Source organism: Chroicocephalus ridibundus, chromosome 1 (assembly GCF_963924245.1).
Source record: "Chroicocephalus ridibundus chromosome 1, bChrRid1.1, whole genome shotgun sequence".
Classification (NCBI taxonomy): Eukaryota; Metazoa; Chordata; class Aves; order Charadriiformes; family Laridae; genus Chroicocephalus; species Chroicocephalus ridibundus.
The window spans coordinates 164,086,889-164,102,963 of record NC_086284.1 but is presented as its reverse complement, the minus strand read 5'-3'; the positions used below and the strand labels follow the sequence as shown (position 1 = coordinate 164,102,963).

The following is a 16,075-nucleotide window of genomic DNA, read 5'->3' as shown; positions in this document are numbered from 1 at the left end:
GAAACTATGTTCATCACCTAAAAGGTTAAATACAGGAGATAAGATATGGTTGATGAATCGGAGATAACTTTTCCAAATTATTTAGTACCAGTGTAATGTCCTGGAATAATGCACAGGAACCCTGTAAAGAACGTCATCTTACAGATGCCAAGTAAAACAGTTTTAAATGGTCCTGTGACCCTTTTGGCATGAGTCATGGAACTGGCCTGGGACCTTGGCCAAACTCCAGTTTAGATAGTCTTGTGAGTGCTGAGGTAGGATGATAAATGCAGTGAAAATAATCTGGAGTGCTTTGAAGGGAAAGATGCTGCATAAGCAGTCCCTGCTAATGTTTGGGCTGTTGCCTGTACTCTTGGTCCTTCCACCTGTTTTGGAGTTGATTGTCATTTTACTCTGATTGATGTCTTTGCAGCCTTTGTAATATACAACTTTCTCAGCCTCTGCTATGAATACTTGGGAGGGGAGAGCTCCATCATGTCTGAGATCAGAGGGAAACCAATTGAGTGAGTATTTATTGTGCTTAAAGCATGATGCTCTCCTCCTCCTTTGCCCACCTATTGTGCCTCTATCCCTACCCCAAAAAACTGTGTCAGGTGACAAATGTCTGCTGGGACTGAGCACTATGGATGGTGATGATTTACCAGTATCCTGCTTTGAGACACGTCAGGCTGATCACATCCTCTTAGGCAAGCTGAACTGATTCACAACTTTTCTGGACACCTGCCTACTCCTTTGTTTCTTTTCTTACTCCCTTCTCCTCCTTTAAATCTTTTCTGTCTTTGGTTGGCTGTGTGTGCTTCCTCTAGCATCTGTGTTTCTCCCCATGCTATTCAGCTTAAAAAAAAAAAAAAGAAAAAGATTGGAGTGTGGAGTCAGGATGTTTTTAAACATGTCTCTGAAAGAGGGTATGGCTGTAACTGTAATCACAGTTGGAGAAAGCACCAGTCTTACAACTTTGCTACAGAGAGGTAGACAAAGAGGGTAGGAATCTTGCACTCTAGCCCAAATCTTGCTTCTGAACCCTGTCGTCTTGTGTTGGCTCTTTCAGGTCCAGCTGTTTATACGGGACTTGCTGCCTGTGGGGAAAGACCTATTCGATTGGATTCCTGAGGTTCTGCAAACAGGTACAGGCTGAAGGAACTGTGCTGTCCTCTAGAAATTAATGAAGTGTGTGTGGGTGGCAATGGTGCCTTTTGCTGATAAACTTCTGAGATGAGCACTCCTTTGAGGGGTTTTATAATATTGTTTTGAGAGGCCTGTATACTGGTGAGAAGGGAGGGTGTTTCGAGGTTGGTTGGTTTGTTTGTTTTGAATGATCTTAACATTTTTCTACTCGACCCTGCATCAGGAAGGCCTTAGCAAAAGGCCCAGTTTATCTTCTGGATCTGATGTTAGCCGTGGGAAGAAATTCTGATTGTCTCTTCCCTTTCTGGATTGCAGAGGTCCCAACTTTAAGAAATTGATGGCTGTGTTGTGTTGCAGACACCCCACAGTTGTGTAACAGCCTCCTGAATTCCCAGTGCTGCTGTTGTGGTTTGGAGTTGAGGAGAGGGTGGGGGTTAAGCATGACACAACGCTTCGTAGGAGGAACTGAGTATTGCTCACCATGTGTGTCTGTCTGCTGAATTGGGGATGTTGAGGGGGAGATAATGGGGGAGATCTAAACCTCGATACAGCCCTTGTCTGCTCATCCCAGGTCAGTCACCTCTGGCTGCCATGAAACAGCAGGTGAGTTTCAAGGCTTTGCTCACTTGCTGAAATGAACACGTGAGGTTTCTCTGGAGACAGCATGAAGCAGGTCTGGTTCTTTGAAAGGGCTCAGGTCACTGTAATTCCAGTCACTGGGTCTAGATATCTGTCCTGGCTTCTCCACATCATGTCCCATCTTCTGTGTTTTAGCAATGTGCAGGAACATCAAGGGTACAATGCAGACTCATAGTAACATCTAGTGTTAATCTCTGCAGCACAATTGTCCTATTTCAAAGGACCACATCTTTCTTTTCCCTGTTCTGTTTGTCGCATGTTCTTTCCTCATGGCTTTCCCGTTTTCTTCCCTGATACTTTTATTTTCTAAGCTGCTTCATCTGATTTTCTTGGGCTTTATTTGTACACCCCATGTTTGATTTGATGCATTACCTATTCTTTTTGCTCCTAATGTTAACTTTTACCTTTAAATATGTCATAAGCAAACATAACACCCGTCAAGGTAAAAGGGTACTGGAGAAATAATTTCCTTGGACCTCTTGTTTCTCAGGTCCTACAGCCTCTGGCAGTTATCTCCACATGGGCTGCATCTGGCTGCGTTCGGAAAGTTTTTTTCACAACAATGAAGACAAGAAGCACTTTTATTGGGGGGGGGGGGGGGCGGATTCTGCCTGATTCCACAAATCCTCAGCTCGCTTGGTGACTCAGGCTTAGGTGGATATTTTGCTTTTGCTTTGCTGCTATCTGGCAGCAATTCTTCTAGTCAGGCCTGCCCTTTGCAAACTGCTAGCTCTGCTGTGGAGGCTCTGAGGGAGGTGTCTTGCAAAGGGATATTTAAGTACTTACGTTCTTCTTGGCTCAAGCTTAAATGTTGTCCTGGTGAGAAAGCTTCGGCACCAAGACTCACTTTCTAGTACTTCTAGACTTCCAGGATTGCTGAGGAAGACCTTTCAAGGCAAATTCCTGGGTAGCTTGGTGCAGAAGGGCAACAGAGCAGATCTTGGTGCTGATCTGTGCAGTATCCACCATTGTGGTGATCAGGAGGAGGAACATGCTGGAGGGAGTACTTTGCCCATTTTGTCCCTGCTCTAAGCATCTCCAGCACTCCTGTTGCCTCCCACCACCACTTGCCCGTTTTCTGCTCTTTCCAGTCCCTTTCATCCTGAAAGAATCTGTGTGTTATAACCATTCCTTCTTTCCATTTTCGCCCCCACCCCAAGCTGTTCTCAGGCAGGTGCCTGTGGTGGGTCAGTCAGTCTGCCTGCGTTGCCTGCGGCCTTCCAGCAGTCGGGTGGTATGCTGGTGGCTGTGGTGTAAAATCTGGACAGCTTGTTTCCTTAAAGATGTCTAGATCAAGATTCTTTGCCGGGTCTGTGTCTGGTGACCCTCACAGATCAGTCACACACCATCCATGTGCTTCCCATATGCTGCAGCGTCTTCTAGGGAAGCAACTAAAAATAGGACGTGGTGGTTTGAATTGCGAGGAAATGGTTAAAACATCCCCAGATTGGAAGGAGTGGAAGCTCAGAGGACAGAGTTGTTTACCAATTAACTTGACCTTTTCCAGTTCACGTATTTACAGTGACTCACTAACTGGCATGTGCTGGGGTTTTTAATCTCCTTGAAGTCTTATGACCACTAACAAATTGCATCGTATCCAAAGCAATGATTCCTGTTTGGTTTACCTTCTTTCCATACACAGCCCGCCCCACATGTGCGCAGGTCAGTGCCTGCCCAGGCTCTTCCAGTCTCCTTCAGGGAGACACGAGTGACGTTTTCAGGGTCACGACCCTCCACTTTCTTAGGACCTTGAAGATGAAGAAGGTGGCTTTGAGAGAGGAGTTGTCCTTTCTCAGTGATTTATACTGGCAGAATGGACAGAGCTGATCCCAAGTGCCACAGAGCCTTTGGGGAGATTCAGTAGATGTTGTGTGGCTGACAACAGAATAGTTCTTAACTTTTGTCTGGCAACACACATCACTGTATACAAAATGCCTTAATATGGTGGCAGTTGTCAAAGTTCCTCCTCAGAGAGCTGGTTGCCACTCCTGTCCAGGAGACCTTCTTGCCTAGCTTTATGGCAACTATGGATTGGAGTTTGCTTCCCTTCCCTAGTATCCCTTTGTTAAACTTGCTGCATTCGTATCAGTGTGGGATTTTTTTGCTTTTTATGATGTTACTGTGCATAAATATGCTGCAACACAGCCTATGAAAAACAGCCTTCGAAGAGAACAGCTGAGCAGCTTCTAGGAGGAACTTACAGAGAGGTTTTTCTTCACATTCTGGACAAGTAGATAGCACACATACTTCTTTTGAATCTTCTTTTATCTCCTTTTGGGTGATGCAGTCCTCAAGCACAATCGGTTAGCAAGTGGTGGGGTCAGACTCCTTGTTGGGGCTGGATTGTGTTGCCTTGCTAAGTTGTCCCAGTGGACACACCATCGTGGTGCTGGTTTGGGAACTTGGCCTCTTGCACCTCCTGCCTTCTCATTCTCCCTCTCTCATTCCTATAGGCTACCCTGCAGTTCTGTGTGGTGAAGCCCCTCATGGCGATCAGCACAGTCATCCTTCAGGCCTTCGGCAAGTACCAGGATGGTGACTTTGAGTAAGTTTGTTTGTCTGTCACGCAAGCCTTGGCTGCCCCTTCTCTGTCCAGCTGTGCTTATAGTCCATGTGTGTGCCGGGCCATGGGAAAAGACAGGGGAACAATGCAGGCTGAACACGCATGTGAAAAAAGGGGGCAGGGAGGGAAAGCCTGTTGGTTTCAGGATTTTTCTGCCTTGGTTTGGGGGAGGGAATGGGGACAGCGAGGCAGGAAGGACACTGGGTCTTAGAACTCTCCAGTGACAGCGGCAAGGGGAAAAGATCATGCTGAGATTTCAGACATACATACATCATCTCTTTTCAGTGTAACCAGTGGCTACCTCTACGTGACGATCATCTACAACATCTCTGTCAGCCTGGCACTGTATGCCCTCTTCCTTTTCTACTTCGCCACACGTGAGCTGCTGAGTCCCTATAGCCCAGTTCTCAAGTTCTTCATGGTGAAGTCTGTCATCTTCTTGTCCTTCTGGCAAGGTGAGCTGCATTTCCCTTCCCTTGGTAGGCACAAAGAGCTCTCTGCAGGGGCTCAGACACTAGAGTTGATAGAGCAGATGCTGATTAATAGCCAGAATGTCTTTCTGTATTATTATTGTATTTGTTTTATAGTCTTTCGTTGCTTTTCTCTGGGAAAACCTGTTTTGCTCATTTTAATCTTTGTTTCTAAGTTCCTGAATCCTCATTGTCCCTGCGCGCGTGCATGTGCACGCTCATATCTGCCTGGCAAAATCAGCTGTTTGGATGAAGAGTCCTTTGCATTCCTGGAACAATCATAAAGCACAAGCTGCCAACATTTTATCTGCATGCTGCCATTTTATTGATTAAAGTGGCACATCTAAAAAATTTTAATACTTTTTTTTAATGCTCTATAAATAAAATTTTAATGGTAAGTCTGTGATTCATGTGAAGCAGCAAGCTGGCTGAATACAGTGTGTGCTGCCACAGAACCGCCGCCAAGCCAGAAGGGCATTCAGAATACGTACACATGATGCAGAGGCACATTCAGAAAGCTGAGATTCCACCTAAGCTTAATGCTTCTTACTAATTGGCTCTAAGCATTTCCCTGTTCAGTGCCCTACTTAGGTTTACTGAGTTGCACTTCAAAGACTAATTGAATAGGAACTTAGGTGGAATTTAGGCTGTTGGAGTATGGTCTATCCTCCCTGTCTACAGACAGACTAATAAGCTGTCTAGTTTATCATCTTGAGCCATCTGGTCACACACGTCTTGCCTTCTCTGGAATTCTTCAGCCACCTGGCTATAGACAGGGAGAAACATCGTTCTTGCAATGGTGTGTCAAAAACACTTTATGCTTAAATGGGAAGGTCTGTTACTTCAATTTTTGCTCCAGCTAATGGAATTGCTGAGATCACAGAAGTGCTCACAGAAATATCTGACTGTTTCTTACCCACTGGGACTTGATTAAGTCCTGCAGCAGCTAGTTCCACAGATTACACGTCAGTTGAGAATAGAACAGGGCCAGTGCTTGAATACTCTTTGCTTAAACATATTTGTCTCATTTATTCCTCCTTTCTCTGTTGTACAGGTGAGTGTAGATGGGAGTATCTAGCCTGCTCTGTTTGTAGCTCCTGTGTTAAATGGGTTTGCATCTAGGACATACAGCACAGACAGCTATGTTCATTCCTTATAGCTAATATGTGATCATGTTTTCTGCACATTTACATGAGCTTTATGCTTTGTTTAGGGATGCTGTTGGCCATCTTGGAAAAGTGTGGTGCCATCCCCAAAATCCACTCTGCCAACGTGTCTGTGGGTGAAGGCACAGTAGCTGCTGGGTATCAGGACTTCATCATTTGTGTGGAGATGTTCTTTGCAGCCATCGCCCTGCGCCATGCGTTCACATACAAGGTGTATGTGGACAAGAGACTTGATGCCCAAGGTAGGAAATATGCCATCACATATGACATGTCTGTTTGGTAGTGAGACTGGGTGGAGACTGGTCCCTCTGGCAGCCAACACACTGATATGACTCCCAACCTGAATGCTTGGAAAACATCGCATCCCCTCCTCCGTGGTGTCTGAACAGATTCATTGCGCAATGGCTCTGCAGGGCAGAAACCTTGCCTAAATTGCATTGTTCCCTTTTCAGTTCCCCAGTATGCCACCCACGACAGCTTGTTGCAGACCTGAGGGCTGCAAGAAGTTGCATCCTTTTGGTAGAGTGGGTTTGTCCTCCTTCCTGTCTCCCCGAAGGGGAACTCCATTGCTCCAGATTGTGCAACAGACTGAAGGCAGGAGGGACAGGGCCTGAAACAGGCTCTGTTTTGAATCTGGCTCAGGAAGATGAGGCTGTGCTTTGGCAATGTGTTTGGCTTCGAGGAGGACAATCTTCCTGTAATGATTTTGAGGGCTGGGCTGCTAGAGTCTTATTCCAGGGAAGAGGGAGATGGATGTTATCTCTGGGAAAAGGAGGATTCTCATGCCCAGTCTACACAAGAACATTCAATGTTCTCCAAATACAGGGGTTCCTTCCTGCTGGGGGGAGTCTGTGCTGAGGTGCAGGAAGACAGCAGCCCTTGGGCAGCGTTCATGTAGATGCTCCCACCATCCCAGCCAGCCCCAGAGGTTTTGGAAGGACAGTGGCCACAGCCGGGGCAGATGAGATCTGTGGGTGATGAAAGGGTAAACTGTTGGCCAGTACAGTGGGGGATGTTTTGGTGGTGGGTCTTGTTGAGTTCTTGTTATTTCCTCTTTCTCTTTCTTTCTCTGTCTCTCTCCTCTCCCTTTTATCTCTCCCTTGCTTTGTCCACTGGTCCCTGATGCAGCTGTTCCATCATATGGGCCATACGGTAGGTACAGCATGCTCTGTGTGTTTGTCTCCGTTGGTTTTAAACTGGGATGCTTTTCTATCCTGATTCCCAGCCTACCTACTGCCTGCTTTGTTCCTTGCTCCCCTTCCTTGTAGGTCTGTAGCTTGACTGCCTCACACAGCTGCTTTAGGCTTGTCTGGATCATAAGTTGTAAAACAGCCCCATGAGCAGTGGTGTAACACCTACCTTTAGAGCGTTTCTGTTAGGATTGTGTGAATGTCTCTCCAAAGAGTGGCACCGGCTCTCAAAGGAGGTGGTTTGCTCTCTCACCCCAGCCTACCTTCACTCTCATAATTGCCACAGATGATCAGCGTTGCTTTGGTTGTTTGGGGAACTTCATTCCCGGGACTGAGCAGAGCCAGAAGCCCACACTGGAAATGGGACCTAGAAGCCATGAGAAATGGCAGCTCCTAGAAGGACACACAGCCCTCCTCTGTGCTCAGCACTTGGGTGGGACAAATGCCAACTGTTGCTTCCTTCATGGTATCACACTCCACCCGTGGAGTGGTTCTGCCTCTAGTACTGCCTGTTCCCCTCCTTTCCCTCCTATGTGCTGCTTTCCACTTTTATGATCTCTTTCCTGTGGGTACTTCGATACTGCCTATCAGTCTAAATTCCAATTAATGGGAATGGCAAATGCCATTTCTCATATATTTTTAGAATTTCTTTAGTTTTTATCTTCTGAAACCCTTTACAGAAGCACCTCCCTGCCTGACTGTCTTTGTTGCATGCTCAAGCCAGCAACAGGTAGTGTATAGTGGAGGTTGTCGCTGTGGGTATGTCCCATTCTCATGGCACGTCCCCCACTTGGTTTTGAGGTGGATTCACTTGGCTGGCAGAGGCTGGATTTAGGAGCACTACTGGTAAAACTTCATAGAATCATAGAATGGTTTGGGTTGGAAGGGACCTTAAAGATGATCTAGTTCTGACCCCGCTGCCATGGGCAGGGACACCTTCTGCTAGACCAAGTTGCTCAAAGATCCATCCAGCCTGGCCTTGAACAACTTGAGGGATGGGGCATCCACAACTTCTCTGGGCAACTTGACACCATTTGTGTGGCGTTTCCTCAGCAGCTGCTTAAGGAAGTCTGTAAAGTGAATTCTGCAGAATCTAGAAGTGCATGTTCCCTGTTCTCCTTACCTTCATGTTAAGGGGTGTGGGGAAGGCGGCAGTATTCTTCACTTGTCCCTCCCTGTCTTACCCCAACAGGTCGCTGTGCTCCCATGAAGAGCATCTCCAGCAGCCTCAAGGAGACCATGAACCCCCATGACATTGTCCAAGATGCGATCCACAACTTCTCCCCAGCCTACCAGCAGTACACCCAGCAGTCAACACTGGAGCATGGTCCACCCTGGCGCAATGGCAGTCATGTTATCTCGCGCTCCCACAGCTGCTCGGGTGCCCGCGACAACGAGAAGACCCTCTTGCTGAGCTCCGATGATGAATTCTAGGAGGGGAAACTCCCAGCCCAGGCTGTCATTTTCCTTCTTTTGTTGTTTTTTTTATTTTCTTTTAATTTATTGAAGCAGAAACATGCAAGTCATATCACTTCCTAGAGAGTGCAGATTGCAGAAGTGGGCACTTCCCATTAGCTTTTGTGGGTACGGACACGATGAGCAGTGTGGAGGTGAGGGAATGGCCAGGACTCCATTCTCGAGCCCATTCCTTACAGCAGCAATCGACTGGAATTAATTGAAGCAAAGCTCCAAGACTGGGGGCTTCGGCCTCCCACACCTGCCCAGCTTGATGTGGAGTGTGACTGGCCAGTGCCTGGAGTTGTGGCCAAAAATGTTTTTGCTTTTTTTCCAACTGGACAACCCGATTGCTTTGTATTCCTCTTCCTGAGTGGTTGATATAGGCACAATTTTCTCCCCCAGCTCCCTGGTACTAACATCTTGGTGATCTTTGGGAAATGGGAATAGGATGCAGCGATAAGCATTCCTGAGGACCAGATCGGAGATTGGTTTCTCTTATAGCCATTGCCTTGAATGCTTAGTAAGGACCGTCTGCCCCCACCCTCTTCAGCACCTGGTTGTGCAGTCCTGCATTTGAGTGAGGGAGGGGGAAAAGGAAGGGACTTTATTCTTGTTCCTCTGCTCCCTGCATCCCTTCCTGCTCCCCATCAAAGCTGATGCATGTTGAAGCTCAGTAGGGATGGAATTGCTGTCTCTCAAGGGTGGGGTTTTCTAATCACCAGGCGTCCAAGCTTCCTATCTCCCCTGCATTCTTGTGGCGAGAAGCCTCTCTGGAGCACCTCTCACCTGCTAACAAGACCATGGATGGGCCGTGATAGGTGGTGGAAGTTTGTAGAGCTCTGGCCCTTTCATCCCTCTTTGGGAAAGGAAGATATGTAAACGCTAAAATGTTTTTTCTTCTTGTTTCCTGTCCCCCACCGACATAGCTTGCACCATGTAGCTGCCAGAGCAGGCCCTGGTCTCTCACAGGTAGCTTTCCCCATGCTTGTCATCACTGACTTCCCCTGCCAGCTGCACAAGTTTTGCCCTTAGGCTGGAGTATTCAGGAAGGGATGTTGCACACTCTGTAGCTGTTCTGGCCAAACTGGAGCAGACTTGAAACCTGACATGACTTGGCTGGTTAAAACTGTCCCTCTTTAGTTTCCCAGGCAGCAGTTCCTGCTGCTGCTGCGCATTTCACAGACCCTGCAGCAACTGCAATGCTATGGAGGGTGGAGCCAGCATCCATGGGAGTAGGAAAAGCTTCCCCTTACTTTTCTTGGGTTTTGGACTGGCCCCTAGGTATTTAGTGGAGCCAAAATAAAAATGATCTCTCTGCAGATCTATCCAGGGACCAGAAAATGCCTCTTGCTTACTTAAAATTGTCTAGGGGAGGAGGGGGGAGCACACTCAGGTGCTACAGATGGGATGCCCTGACGCCCAAGCAGGAAGCAAAATGGAGAGGTTGGAGCAAGCTGCTGTGTTCTTCTTGGCTGTAGTTTCTCTGTTCCTCTCCTGCTTGATGCCTTCCCTGCCATCAGCAGACCCGCGCGTTTCCAGATTTGCCCCTCATTGCTCTGCTGGGAGAACTGGGGTCTGGTTTACTGCCTGGAGTTTACCTTTCCTCTTGTGTCCTAATTTATATGCTTGCTCATTCACTTTCTCAGAAGTGACTGTGAGTGAAGAGCACCTCATTTCCTCAGCACCCCTGCCAGATGTGTGTGGTCAGGAGCAGGGGGGGAAAGGGCTTGAAGAGAGGCAGGTTTGCGCCTGCTATGAGGACAAGCCCGGGGAAGGCTTAAGGACAGTGTCTCCTTCTGTACTGGCGTATCTGGGGGGACGATGAAGCAGGTGGGAGCAATGGTGCTGACTCTTGAGGGAGCTGGGTGCAAGGTCAGTGGATCCAGCGGCTTTTCTGCTGCTGGATTTCCCCTTCTGCACCCATCCTGTGAAGCCATGCGGTTAGTTACTGCTTTTCCTCAATCTGTCGCTGCGTAAGTGGACATGCAAATGCTATCTGCCAGGCTTTTGTGTGGGCTTGGTGTAAAACTCCTTTTCCTCATGCCATAAGCCAGTTGGAAAGCAGGGCTGAAGACTGAACGGGCTTTCCTTCCATCTTCCATGGCTTTAGCGTGAGGTATTTATGTTGAACTTCCCCTCTCTCTTAGGAAAGTGGAGCGTGGGACGTGATCCCTTCCTCCCCTTTCCTTGCATTTGCAGGCCTTGATGATGTCCCAGTGTCGCTTCGTTGGTGACTGTCCCCAATCTTTGTTGCATTGGGTGGCTATCTGAAATCTCTGGGCTTGCCCTGTTGAGCTTGAAGATGAGCCAGGCTTGGGGGAAGCGTTTTTTAAAAAATTATTTTGAAATGTATGCTGCATATATATGCTGTGCAGAGGATTCTGGATATTCTCAAAGCTTCCTGTAGTGGTTTAAAGTATAACCCTTTTGCACTAGCTGCCTTTGGAATAGCCTGATGAAGAACTAGCACCCAGACAACAGCCAGCTGCCGTGCGTTATAATTTTTATATATATATATATAAAAAAATATATATATATAATTTTTTAACACCACACAAAATCATCTCTGAGCTTCCTGCTCTCCCTCGCAACAGGTAAGTGCCGGAGCAAGGACTGGCTCTGAAGCTGCTCTGGCTTGGAGGAACAAATATAAGACCCAGAGCTTTGAGACCAAGGAGGCCAAGGCATCCGTGGTCTTGCAGGTCTGCTTGTGGTAGCCCAGGGCCCCAACAAACCTGTTGGTTCCAGAAGTAGGCCCTTGGAGCTGCTCTCCCTCACCTGCTTCCCTTCTCCTTCCTTCCTTCCTCCCTTCTTTCCTTCCTTTTGGTTTACCATGTAACATACCCATGGGATTTGTTTATTATTTTTCCATATAGAGTAGTTCTTTGTATATAAACAACTGAAAAAAATATGTATGATAAATAAGACAGAGTCACCTAGTTTTGTACCTATCGTGTTTAACTGATGTGAGCTCAGCGACAAGCCGCTCTCTCTATTTTGGTCTTTGTGATGTTATACTCTGCAGAAATGAGCAAATATGATGACAAATAAAAATATAGAGATAATATAGATTGTACTTAAGCTGCCTCCGCGTGGTGCTGTCTGGGTGATTTCTCTGAACCGATTTTGAGTTTTTGCTGGTTGCAGGGGCTGAGGCTTAGTGGGTCAGTGTGTCCTGTCCTCCTCTTCACGAGAGGAAGGCTTCATGCTGTCTGTCTATGCAGGAGCTGAGGGAGAAGCAGTGCTACAGCAGCCTGGGAACCAAGACATCACTGGCCCAGGGCAGGAGTGAAACCCATTTGCCAAAAACCTGGAGTAGAGATGAGTCCTGATGTTGGGTGCGGAACACCCATGGGAGGAGGGGGGCTGCTTTCTCAGAGATGAGCCCCAGCAAACAGCAGCTCTGAGCTTTTCTTCCACGAGTGGTGGTGGGGCTGGGGCGGTTTGCAGTGGAAAGAGGCAATGAGAACGTAAAACCCAGAACCACCACGTCAGCGCTTCAAGCTGGTGGGAGGCTGGGACCTGGGCGTCAGGGGAACACGCTCATTGCTTCCGCCTCTGCTGCGAGGAAGGGTGGCTTTTCCCCACAGGGAGGAGGTCGGGCTTCACCTCTGGGTAAGGCACCTGCCGCGCTTCCTTCCCCTCCTGCCACCCACGGACACGAGCTCCCTGCTTTCCTCCTCGCCGTTCCCGAGTCAGGCGGTGAGGTCAGGCGGCAGGGAAGTTCTTGGGTAGAGCTGCCCTGCTTGCACCTGCCTCTCTTCCTGCACTGGAGGGAATTTTTCTAGCAAAAAGCATCATCTTTCCTAGGAAAAGCTGATTCAGCGCAGCTGAACTGCTTGTAAAAGCAAATGCTTGGGGGGGGCGGTGGTGGTGGTGACGGTGTTCAGCATTAAGCTTGCTTACTGACCCTTTTCCTTCCAGAGACTATAAATCTGTGTTTGCTCTAAAAAGTCATGAGCTCTCTCCCCTCCCAGTCTTTTTTTTGGGTGCAATCTTCAACATGTCCTGCAGCAAAGCTAGAGGGAGCTAGAAAACCTGGTCCCACTGGGACACAGCCCTCTCCTGAAGTTCAAGAACCACCAAACACACTCTCACTGTGGAAAAAAAAAGAACTTGCTTTATTTGTAAAGTCTACAAAATACAGAGGAGTCGGGTAGGACACGTACTGTAAGTCAGAAAATAAATAAGTATTTTTTTTGCTCTATATAAGTATAAGATAAAATGTGATTTGCATATATAAAATATAAAGTACGGCTCTGTACCAACATCCTGGCTGTGCCGAGAGGCGGAATGGCAAAGAGGACGTGAAAATAACTTATGTTCGTGCAATAAATAAACCCAAGAGGAGTTGGGGGGGTGAAGGGTGGGCCATGCTGACCACGGTGCCCACTTGTGGCGGGCACCTCTCTCCGGGGAGGGATGGAGGCTGCAGCCGAGGGCGGCTGGCGTGGCAATACCCAGACAGGGGCAGAAAGGGGGAGATCATCTATGGCAGCAGATGCCACGCTGCCTCTATTTAGCAAACCCAACTCTTCTCCAGCCTTTCAGGCTGCTGAAGAGCCAGTTGTCCCACACCAGTGTCCAAGCTGGAGGAAAAAAAAAAAAAACACCAAAGGGAGGAGTCTACCTGCCTGCCAGGCGGCTCCCAGGAGCAGGGATGCTCTCCGCCCCCGCTTCCCACCTCCTGCACCTCCACCCCTCTCTCTGCGTCCACAGCTCTGGCTCTCGGGGGGGACCAGGAGCACCTTTCTGTGGGCTTTGTAGGCAGTGAGGCGCCGGGGAGCCCTTGGTGGGGCCATACAAGCTGGCCTGGGCCGAGCAAAACAGTGTTTATCTCTGCTCCAGCTGCCTCCGCTTCCTTCCTGCTGGTGCTGCTGTGTTTCATAGACACCCGGCCCCGTAGGCAGGAAGAGGCGTGAAGGATGTGCGTGATGGAGAGAGATAAAACAGCACCACAGCTTCTGCCTTTTGCGTTCAACAGCCTGGGCTGACCCGCTCACGTCCCCCAGCCCAAGGGTCCCTCCTCCATCACTGTCACCTCTGGGCTCCCCCAGCCCCACAAGCTGTCACGGCGCTTTCCCACCCCGCTCACCCTTACCAGGCATCAACCTGCAGCCACTTTCTCGCCCCCTCTGACCTGCCACCTGCCCTTGCCATCTCCATCCCCAGAGGCTCCAGCCATGCTGCCACCTCCCTCCCTGTTCCAGCCGTGGTCCAATTGCCAACCCCCGCCTCCTCTCCCCTCCATCGTATCCCCTTCTGCCCCTCGCTGTGAAACCTCTCTTCCTGTTTCCCTCCCCGGAATATGCTCCTGGGAGCACCTGGCCCACACTCAGCTCTCCCATGCCCTCCCCAATAGAGAGAGGTGCCTGGTGTTTTCCTGACAGCTTGGAGCCATGGGATGCTTTCCCCCGCCACTGCTGCCTGTGTAGGCTCACCCTCTCCTGCCTGCATCCCTCAGGTGGGGGTCTGCAGCAGGGAACAGGGCTGGGTTGGAGGGGAGGGGGCTGCGAGGCTTCGGGGGCCACCAGTGTGGTCCTGTCCTCCGCCCCAGCACCCACACCGCGGCAGCTCTCCCTGCACAGGGGAGCTGGAGGTCAAGGGATGGGAGAAGGAGGGCTTCAGGCACAGGTCCTGGTGGGAAGGAGGTCAGGGAGGGTAGGGGAGGGGATTCATGGGGGAAGGCACCCCGGGGGGCCATGCCCAGCCGGGGGACGGAGGCCGACACTAGGAATAGGCGGCCTGGTTGGCACCGGACTTGACAATGGTGATGACACTGGCAGTGGCCACCTTGGCGGGGGTCCCGTGGGCGGCCACGGTGCGGGCGAAGCCCTGCAGGGCCTCGTACTTGCCACGGAGGGTGTCGAGCTCCAGGCGCATGGCAGCATTCTCCCGGGCCAGCTTGTCCACCTCCCATTCCAGCTCCATCTTCTGCTTCTGCAGCTCTTCCTTCTGGCAGACGCGCTTCACCCGGCAGCTGGCGGCGTAACCCCGGTTCTTCAGCGTCCGTCGGCGCTGCTTCAGCCTCGCCACCTCCTCCTTGGAGAGGCCCCGCAGGTGATGGTTGAGCTCCCGCACCGACAGCCCCATCAGCTCCTCGTCTGACAGCAGCGGTGTGTTCTCCCCCAGCTCCCGCTTCACCTGCCGGAGAGAGGGGCCGTCACCCAAGACCCCCAGAACCAGACCCCTGCTCCCCCCAGATGCCCAGTCCTGCCAGTGCTCACCTTCAGGGCCTTGCTGGAGAGCGGGTCCGCAGCCATCCTTGCTTTACGCTGGCCCTGCCGAGCAGCCAGGAGAAAAGCCGGTTACTGCCTGCCTGCGGCCCCTCGCCTCGGCACAGAGGGCACCGGTCCCGCTGGCCCCCTGCCCGGTGCCCACGTCCCCCCCACGGGCCCTATGACTCACTCCTACTCCTTTAAAAATTACGTAGTAATAATAATAACAGCGATAATAATAGCAATAACGACTGCAAAAAATTCATAATAACGGAGGAAGGCTGGTCCTCCCATCCCTCCTTCATCCCGCCCCGAGGTGGTCGGGATGCTGCTTTGCCCAGGGGACCCGAAACGCCCCAGCCCGGCTGCCGGGTGGCCCAGGCTTCCCCCCGGGGAGGAAACGCGGGCGAGATCCGCCCGTGGCTGAAAAGAAAGTAAAAAGCAGCAGCAGCAGGAACGGCCCCACGGGGCGAAACCGCCCGCCGGGGAAGCCACCCAGCCGGCACCGGCGCGGAGCTGCCACCCCACCGTCCCCACGGCCCGGCGGGCGAGGGCAACGCGGCTCCCGGGGTGAAGGGGTCGGGGGCCCGCGGCTACGCAGCGTGGGCGGGCGACAAGTAGCCTCCCCCGTGATTCAGCAGCCCAGGGAGGGGGGGAAAAAAGTCACCGAAGCGGCGCCCGTCCCCTCGCCGGTGGCCGGTCCCGGGGTTAGGAGAAGGGAGAGCCCCCGGGGAGGAGGCCGGGCCGCCGCTCCTCACCTCGGGGAGCCCCCTCCCCGTTAGCGGAACGGCCGAAGGGGGCCGGGAGCGCCCCGCGGGGAGGCGAGGGGCTGGAGGGGGGCGGCGGGAAAGGTGGAGCCGGGGCGGCTGGAAGCTGATGCAATCCGGGCTGGGTAGCCGGAGCCGGGGGAGCGGCGGCGGCGGCTCCCTCCGGGTGGTGCCGGGGACTCGGGAGCGGAGCGCGGACTGTCCCGACCGGGGACTTACCCCCCCCGCCCCCCCGGCCCAGATCCCAGTCCCGGCGGCGGCAGAGCGGCCTCCAGCCGGTGCCGGGCCGGACCCCGCCGCCGCCCTCTCCCGGCCGCCCCCCGCCCCGGCGGGGTCTCCCGCCCCGTCCCGTCCCCTCCGGCGCTCACCGGGCGGCTGCGCCGGTCCCCTCGGGGCCGCTGCCGAGTCGGGCCGTCGGGCGGCGGCGCCTCCAGCCCCGCTCCCCGCGATTACTCACCCGCGGATTCTTTTCATTCATA

The 16,075-nt window shown here is 51.4% G+C and overlaps 2 protein-coding genes across 3 annotated transcripts in view; one reads left to right on the top strand and one right to left on the bottom strand.

The window, feature by feature from the left end:
- TMEM184B (transmembrane protein 184B) overlaps positions 1–11,687 on the top strand; it is a 31,297-nt gene extending 19,610 nt beyond the window's left edge. The window contains exons 4-10 of one of the 2 annotated variants that reach the window (XM_063322428.1): positions 413–503; positions 1,049–1,124; positions 4,218–4,309; positions 4,613–4,782; positions 6,011–6,205; positions 7,092–7,115; positions 8,346–11,687. In XM_063322428.1, coding sequence (XP_063178498.1) covers positions 413–503; positions 1,049–1,124; positions 4,218–4,309; positions 4,613–4,782; positions 6,011–6,205; positions 7,092–7,115; positions 8,346–8,587 — 890 coding nt within the window. In that variant the 3' untranslated portion in view covers positions 8,588–11,687. The remainder of the gene's footprint in view (positions 1–412; positions 504–1,048; positions 1,125–4,217; positions 4,310–4,612; positions 4,783–6,010; positions 6,206–7,091; positions 7,116–8,345) is intronic. The other variant, XM_063322429.1, reaches the window with a different exon arrangement.
- A 1,022-nt stretch (positions 11,688–12,709) lies between these two features.
- Positions 12,710–16,059, bottom strand: MAFF (MAF bZIP transcription factor F). The gene is made up of 3 exons (XM_063322427.1): positions 15,965–16,059; positions 14,839–14,892; positions 12,710–14,755 (listed from the first exon to the last, which is right to left on the bottom strand). The coding sequence occupies exons 2-3, from the start codon at positions 14,872–14,874 to the stop codon at positions 14,342–14,344; spliced, it is 450 nt and encodes a 149-aa protein (XP_063178497.1). The 5' UTR covers positions 14,875–14,892; positions 15,965–16,059; the 3' UTR covers positions 12,710–14,341.
- Between the last annotated feature and the right edge of the window lie 16 nt (positions 16,060–16,075).

What these genes read in the sequence shown, in the direction of transcription:
- MAFF (XM_063322427.1), bottom strand. Translation starts at nt 14,874, where the DNA reads ATGGCTGCGGACCCGCTCTCCAGCAAGGCCCTGAAG. An exon ending in TCTCCAGCAAGGCCCTGAAG is followed by an intron (nt 14,756 to 14,838) that starts GTGAGCACTGGC and finishes TCTCTCCGGCAG; the next exon opens with GTGAAGCGGGAGCTGGGGGA.